The 8,094-nt window shown below is 53.1% G+C and overlaps 1 protein-coding gene across 1 annotated transcript; it reads right to left on the bottom strand.

Moving 5' to 3' along the window:
• Positions 1–357: 357 nt before the first annotated feature.
• On the bottom strand, positions 358–5,021 carry FZD7 (frizzled class receptor 7). Its single transcript, XM_019022786.4, has one exon. The coding sequence runs from the start codon at positions 4,158–4,160 to the stop codon at positions 2,436–2,438; it is 1,725 nt and encodes a 574-aa protein (XP_018878331.1). The 5' UTR covers positions 4,161–5,021; the 3' UTR covers positions 358–2,435.
• Positions 5,022–8,094: the final 3,073 nt, after the last annotated feature.

Here is an 8,094-nt window from a genome sequence, read left to right as displayed (position 1 = left end):
GATTTCATCTCCTAAGGGCAGTAAAAACATGGATCAGACAGCACTTCTCTAAAAGAGATGCTTATTCAATACCTCCAATAGTCATCCAAAGCAGGATGTAAAAAGGCTTAGGGGTATGTAGTGGGGTGGTGTGGAGGAAGGCAGGAAGCAGCAACAACAGGAAAAAAAAAAATTAAATGACAGTCAAGGCATTCATTATACTCTGTATCTTAAAGGCAGGAGCAAAAAAGACCTCAATAATATATACCATTCTCTTTGAGGGACACACCCAATGTTGTCCCTCCATACTATTTTCCCACACTTTCCTTCTTTCTCTTCTTTGGTTTAATATTACAGGAATAGTAAACTAAATAAATGTTCATTTTGTATTTAAAAAAATTTATTTGTGATCTGTACATGTGATAAAGTGGGGCTTCGCTGTAGACCTTTAAAGCCAACAAAACAAAAATCCAAAGTAAAAATGTATAAATACAATATATATTTTCTTACAAAAATGGGAGATTTACAAAATATACATACTGTACTTATCTCTATTTTACAAATTTCACATGCACTTAAAAGATACAGCACAAAAGATGCCAAAACCTGTGTTGGAGTTTTAAAAATCTGACAGATGAGATAGTTTTGAAGGTTGAAGAAACACAAGATCGATTTTAACTTTAATGTAAAAAGCAGTTCCACTCAAGTGAACATTACATATATAAAGTAACTTGTACACTTTACAGTACCCTCTATGATTGGCATTTAAAAACTGTTCTGAGAAACAGGATAGTGTTGCAAGATTGGAGGGTAGTGTCAAAGGTGGGGTAAAGGTTAGCTCCCATGATTCTCTGCTAAGATTTACCCCATCATGCAAAAGAATCCGAGTTCTATTACAGAAAAAAAGTACATGATTTAAGATTAATAAATTTAAGTCTTCCAGCACATTTCAAAGAACTCCAGAATCACTTTGAAGTTTACCTTCTTTTAATGACTTTCTTTAAAGATGGGGCCCATGGTTCAAACCTTCCTCTTCGTTCACTATGGTATGTGCTGATCGCCTCCCAACCCAACCACACAGAGACAGGGTCAGCATATGGATGATGTTTAATAAACAGATTGATGGAACCAAGAAAACAGGACAAAATGGCTCTTTGCTTTTTTTTTTTTTAACTTTCCTTTATTATGAGGCTGAAGGCATTATGTTTTTTACCTCAAAGGATCCACATGGGAGAAAAAAATAGAAAAGAAACCTAAATATAGGCTTATAGCAAGAAAAAATAAATGAAGGGAGAGATTTCCCTGAATATTTTAACATAGTCTGTTGGATCATGTGTTCCGAATTAAATTTATTTAAAACAGACAACAAAACCTCTTACATTTCCTTTAGCGAAGTCAGAACCTCTGGCTTAACGGTGTGTGACAGCACACTGCTCTTCACTTTTCCTTAAAAAGGAATGTTTATCTCAACCAAATTAACAGCCAACGGGAAACCTCAGATTTGCGCTGCTTTGCCTATAAAAGTTGCTGTCGTCACAGTTATGCCTTTCCACAGGGAGACACTTTTGTTTCCTCTTTTGTCTCTTACAACAAAGACAAGGGGAAAAATGCATTCCTGTCTTGAAAAGCAACAAGTCATCACTTCTTTTCAGGGTATTAGACCAAATAAAACACCCGTCTTTCTGCCTCCTGCCTTCCCCAGAAAATGAAAAAGTAGCAAAAATACCTACTCCACGTCTCCTTGGCCTTATCTCAAAATGTTATCATCATTTCTTTTGCATCCTCACATTAGGATTCTAGCAGGCAGGCCTCCCAAGACTTCCAAATGCTTATTTTACAAGACTTGAAAGGAGTACGGGAAGAAAAACAGGCGGGAGGGGGCAGGGGAGGAGAGACCGTAATGTCTGACCCTGGAAATTAACCCATCTGGGCTCCAGTTTGGCCCCAGTGAAAAGAGATTATGGTTTGACCACTGCTTGACAAGCACACCGCAGGAGACCCTCCCTCTTTCCAACAAAGCAGCCACCGCAGACAGGGCTGTACCTTTCCCGGGGCCTCACAGGGGTCTGGACAGGCCACTCGCCCTGCAGCAGGGGGATCACTCACAGTCCCCGTTCAGCCTCGGAGCCGGGAGAAACTCACAGCAGTCTCTGCTGATCTCAACCTTCTATTAGGCCCAAGCTGGCCCGTACCTTTAACGATTCACATCGCCGTGATCATCATCTTCCTGCAAGTCTTTGCCTGAAATCTTTTCATCCAAACAGCTTTCCACCCAGGTCTCCTTTTCCAAATCACCCCTCGCCCCAAATCTGCAAAGAACTTTTCACTTCCAGGTCACTTCTCAGTAGAGGGGGAGAAAGTTACAGAAACAGGCCCCCACCCAGCAGTTCTTTTCCCTACCGTGCCTCTCCTCTTGCAAGAGGGCAGGGGTGGGAAAGGTGGGGAGGGGCCGGGGCTCATACCGCAGTCTCCCCCTTGCTGCTGTGGCTAAGTCTGTGGTAGAAGCGGCGCCACGACTGCAGGGTCTTGCCCGACCAGATCCAGAAGCCAGTGGTGATGCCGACGATCATGGTCATCAGGTACTTGATCATGAAGACGGTGAAGTCGGGGCTCATGGGCGGGAAGTGGCCGGGCGGGCAGGGCACGGCATAGCTCTTGCACGTCTGCAGGAGCCAGGTGCGCTCCCAGTGCTCGCGGAAGGCCTGCTCGTAGAAGTAGCAGGCCAGGACGATGGTGGCGGGCACTGTGTAGAGCACGCTGAAGACGCCGATGCGCACCATGAGCTTCTCCAGCTTCTCGGTCTTGGTGCCGTCGTGTTTCATGATGGTGCGGATACGGAAGAGGGACACGAAGCCGGCCAGCAAGAAGGACGTGCCTATGAAGAGGTAGACGAACAGAGGCGCCAGCACGAAGCCCCGCAGCGCGTCCACACTGGAGAGGCCAACGTAGCACACCCCACTCAGCAGGTCCCCGTCTACCTGGCCCATGGCCAGGATAGTGATGGTCTTGACGGCGGGCACGGCCCACGCGGCCAGGTGGAAGTACTGCGAGTTGGCCTCGATGGCCTCGTGGCCCCACTTCATGCCGGCCGCCAGGAACCAAGTGAGAGACAGAATGACCCACCAGATGGAGCTGGCCATGCCGAAAAAGTAGAGCACCATGAAGAGGATGGTGCAGCCCTCCTTCTTGGTGCCCTGCGCCACCGTGCGGTAGCCATCGTCCGAGAAGCGCTCCACGCACACGGCGCGGTCCTCCAGAAGGAAGCCGGCCACGTGCGCCACGGCCACCATGAAGTAGCAGCCCGACAGGAAGATGATGGGCCGCTCTGGGTAGCTGAAGCGCCGCATGTCCACCAGGTAGGTAAGAACGGTAAAGAGCGTCGAGGCGCAGCACAGCACCGACCACACGCCCACCCAGAGGCGGGCGAAGCGCCTCTCCTCCTCCTTAAAGTACATCAGACCGTTGGCACGGCCCGGTTCGCACGGGGCGCCGCAATCGCGCTCACCCAGGAAGCGGTAGCCCAGGTAGGGGGGCACCTTGAGCTGACGGGGGCATGAGAAGGGGAAGCCGGGACGCCCCCTGCCATCTGAGGCCCCCGGGGGCAGCGCGGTGAAGGGCAGGTCCGGCAGGTAGGGCGCGGTAGGGTAGGCAGTGGGGCCGCCGCCTGGGCCCCCGGAGCCGTCCGACGTGTTCTGGCCCACACAGATCTCGCCCGCACCGTGCACCGGGAAGTTCTCGCAGCGCAGCCGCTCGGGCCACTGGAAGCCGAACTTGTTCATGAGCGCCTCGCAGCCCTGGCGGGCGCGCTCGCACAGAGAACGACACGGCGGGATGGCCTGATCGAGCACGGTGCACACGGGCGCATACATGGAGCATAGGAAGAAGCGGAGTTCGGGAGAACACTGCACCTTCACCAGCGGGTAGAACTGGTGCACCTCGAGGCCCGCGTCCTCTTGGTTCGTGTGGCCCAGCAGGTTGGGCAGGATGGTCTGGTTGTAGGCGATGTCCGTGCACAGCGGGATGGAGATGGGCTGGCAGAAGCCGTGGTCCGGCACGGAGATGCCCTTCTCTCCGTGGTACGGCTGCGCCCCGGCGCCCGCGGACAGCGCGCCCAGCAGCGCCAGCACCAGGGCACAGAGGCCCAGGGACGAAAGCGGAGCGGCCGCGCCGGGGTCCCGCATCGCCGGCCGCGAGTGCAGCGGTGCTCTCAGCCTGAGGAGTGCGACGAGGCGGTTGGGAGAGGCTTGGATGCGGGGAGGCGCCGCCGCGCCCGGCGCATGAGAGTCCTCACGGCGCCGGGGCCGGGCCGTGGGCGGCGTGGAGCAAAGGGCGCTGCCGCCTGGGTGCCCACGCCGCGGGGGCGCCGCAGACGCCGCCGCCCTGCACGCGCAGGGCCGCCGGGGGCCCAAAACTCGTCAGCCTGGGTTGGGGGCGCCGAGGAGGACCGCCTCGCTCTCCCCGCGGGGACGTAACGGTGCGGCTCCCTCCGCCGCGAGGAGCAACAAGCGGCTCCGGCACCCTTCAAAGTTTGCCCAAGTCTCTGGACCCCCGGCGCACCGCAGCGCGCACGCCCCCCGCACCTGGTCCGGCCCCCGCTAGGAGAACCCCTGCCGCCGCCGCCGCCCGCTCGCCCCGGCCGCCGCCTCCGCGGTGCTGCCCCGCCTCCTGGCCTCGAGGCTCCGCTCGCCGCCGCCTCCTTCGCCTCCTCCTCCACACCCCGCTCCTTCTTCAGCCCCAAAAGCTCGGCCCCAAGTTTCAGCCAAACGGCCGGCTCTTGCTGAGTCCGATCTCGGCCCCGGAGTCGGGAGCACGGCGAGTTCTTTTTGGAAACCCAGTCACACTGCGTCCGAAACCGCGAGGCGCTCGTGCCCGCGGCCTGGCCCCGGCCCCTCTAGCCCCTCGCAGCCCCAGCAGCGAGTCCTGGCGCCCGCCGCCGCCGCCCGCCGGGAGTGAGCGCCGACTAACGCCTCGGAGTCGCGCTGGTCGCCAGAAGAAGCGTCGGGCTTGCGGGGTTCCGGGCCGGCCCGCCGGCCCCCTCCCCTCCCCCCATTCACAAACCACTCCGGGGGCGGCCCCAGGCCCCGGCGGCCCAATGGCGGCCTTTGTTTTTTCGGTGGCCGCCTTCGGATTGGGCGGAAGTCGGAAGGGGCGGGCGCGGGAGCGGCGGAGGCGGTGTCCGCGGCGCTCTGGGCGGATTCCTGAGGGGAGGGGCGGGGGACTGGGAGGGAAAAGTTCGGAAAAACTTTTACCCTGAATTCGCTCAGGGGGGAAAACGCGCAGAAAGGGAATTTGCTTCAAAGATTTGTTCCTCTTCCTGGTGCACTCAGATACGCATTCCTGAGCAGGGGCGCCTTCGCCAGCGGCGTTTGAGGGGAGCGAGGACCGCGCAGCGCCCCTTCGGGGAGAGACGTGACCAGGAGTCGCGTTAGGACTGCAAAGGCTGGCTCTGGCGGGGCTTTCGGGTCGCCGGGTCCTCAATGTGGGGTTTGGGACGGGACGAGAAGGGGGTGCGCGCCTTGCGGATCGCTTCTTTCACCCCGGACCCAAACAGTCCACGCGAGGCCACAGTCCCCTCTCCCCTCCCCCGAGTTATAAAAAGGAGGAGGGGCCGCCTCCGAGGAGAAACCCGAGTCGGGCGGAGGGGCCGAGTGACGGCGGGAGGAAGGACCCCTCGGAGGAAGGGCCCGAAGCAGGGAGAGCGGGGAACCCGGGATCAGGGGAACCCGGGATCAGGCCACCCCGCCCGCGCGCACGGCCTGGAGTCTGGGGAGCTGGGGTGACTCTAGCGAGGTTTTAAGGAAACGAAGACGGCGTTGGGGAGACTGGTTCTAGAAGTAACCTGAGACCGAGCGCCCAGGAACATTCTGTACGACGCGCCGGGCGTCTCAGTGGCCCCGTGTGCCTTGGTTCTGCGGCGTGTGGCCTTTCGGGATCCCATCTTCGTTGCAGAAGCAACCATTTGATCCTCCATTTAGAATCTGCGTAGAAATGTTTTAATGCGTCTTAGAAACCAGGCTAATTAAAGAGTTTTCAAAACACAAAGCTGGGTTATCCTCGTTCTCGGGTAGCGTTTTCTGATTGGCAAACGTTCTTTTGTTCTCGGTTAAATCTTCGTCCTGAGCCAGGCGCTGGGCGCTCGCCCGCGCTCTCTGGTTACTCCTGCGGGGGTCATAAGTCACCAGGGGGCCTCTCCCCTCTCTCCGGGCTGCCAGGAATATCAGGAATTCCCATGCAGGAAAGTGACATGTTGAGAAAGAAAAGAAAAAAATCAATCAATCTCTCTTCCTCCTCCTTCTCCTTCCTCTGTCTCTGTCTCTCTCTCTCTCTCTCACACACACACACACACACACATACACACAACAATCCTGTGCTTTAAAAAAACGTTATTCCTGGCGGAGCCCTTCTGCCTCAGTCCCGGGTGCTGGAGCTCTGAGCGATTTCTGATCAGGTTGAACCTTGGCAGAAGTTGCTGTCTCTGCTGCCTCCCGTGCGCTTCTTTTACAGCGGGAAAAAAACTCATTCTGAAATCGAAGACAATTAATTGGGTTCCCTTCCATGGGAGACTTTGGCTTTCTCTGTTTTTCTTTATTTATTTTCGATCACTGAAGATTGCTGGGAATCGTTCTTTCCGATTCACGGTTCTTTGTCCTTCCCCACTCCTGTTAATAGGTCGAAAGGGCGGAAGGAAGCCTTTGGGCCAAGGCAGAGTGTTAGACTGATCACAGCCTCCATCCGGCCCTCAGCGGGAGTCGCCTTCTTCCTCCCAAGCATCAGTTTCGCCCTCCTTCCCGGACCCCCCCCCCCCTTTTTTTTCCTTTTCTTTGGGACATGTGCCGAAGGTAATACGATACCTGCTTTAAAAATGTTTCATTCCTTCTTTGTGTTTTTAAAAGGGCCCCCCTTTTCTTTCTAAATTATTATTCCTATTACCTAACATCGGGGAGTGTTGATCTTCGGTTGAAATATGTTGCTTAAAGACAATGCTGCTGCTTTGCTTTGTCATTTAAAGTATGTGTGGTGGGGGTTAGATTCCTTTTTTCTCTCCATGAGCTTCAGGATATCCTCCTTTTCTAAATCAAAATTTCATGCTTATTCATCAGGCCACTGATCTAAGTCATCTTTGCTTATTGAGGAAGAAATACCAAGCACTGTCATCAAATAAAATGAAAACTGACAGGATAAAATACTGTCTCAACTGCAACTAAAACAAGTTTAGCGGATGAGCTTCTACTCTCCATATTATAACCCCAGACAGCTCCGATGTTAGGCAATAGGGATAATAATTTAGAAAAAAAAAACCCTTAAATACAAGGGACGAATGAAAAGCAGTCTATGCCTAAGATGCAGAAAACCCATCCCAGATGGAAAGTGTCACAGATGTGAGTCCTCTTGCTCTGTCCCAGGCAGACAAGTCCAAAAAGCAGAGAAGCAAAGCCAATTTTTAAAACAGATTGTTTTGTTTTTAAAGATTTTTAAAAAATCAATCCAAAATTATTCTCCAAAATAAGAATTTGCTGTGAGAGGGGGAGCTCTGGCTTTCCAAGCCTTGCCTGGTATAGAATGCTATGATTTTAAGGAGCCAAGTCATAGAAGATCAGAAAAAGTAAGTTCACAATGTAAGGGTCTAATCATGTTTTAGGTTCTATGACAAATGTAGTGACATTTGTTTATATTCTGTCCAGGATCAATTTAATTTTGCTTCCTAAGCAACCCCTTCCACACCCAACTCCCAAAGCCACTAACTGGTATCTTCTTGGGAGAGCCAAGGGTGGAAAATTTTGTAACTATCTGCTGCAAAATTTCCAATTGTCCCTGCCCTTTAAAATAACAAAGGCCTTTATTTCTTCACATGTAGTCATATGGTCCCGCAGAAAAGTGATGCTATTCATTGGCTCCAGTTTTGCAAATGCTACTTATTTTGGCCAAGTCCCAGGTTTATCTAGTTGAATTACATTCTGATGTCAGGACAGATTTGAAAATGGCCGTCTTCGTGTGCCCCAGTCCTGCGGTTGTAATGAAGCTCCTGCTGCAAGAATTACTCATGCAAGACTAGAAAGGGCAAATTTTAGCACATGCTTTCCTTTCTGGCCTCTCTTTTACTAGACAATTTTGACG

This window comes from Gorilla gorilla, chromosome 11 (assembly GCF_029281585.2).
Source record: "Gorilla gorilla gorilla isolate KB3781 chromosome 11, NHGRI_mGorGor1-v2.1_pri, whole genome shotgun sequence".
NCBI classification, from domain to species: domain Eukaryota; kingdom Metazoa; phylum Chordata; class Mammalia; order Primates; family Hominidae; genus Gorilla; species Gorilla gorilla.
Note: the sequence above shows the minus strand (reverse complement) of the source record. Positions and strands in the feature narration are given on the sequence as shown.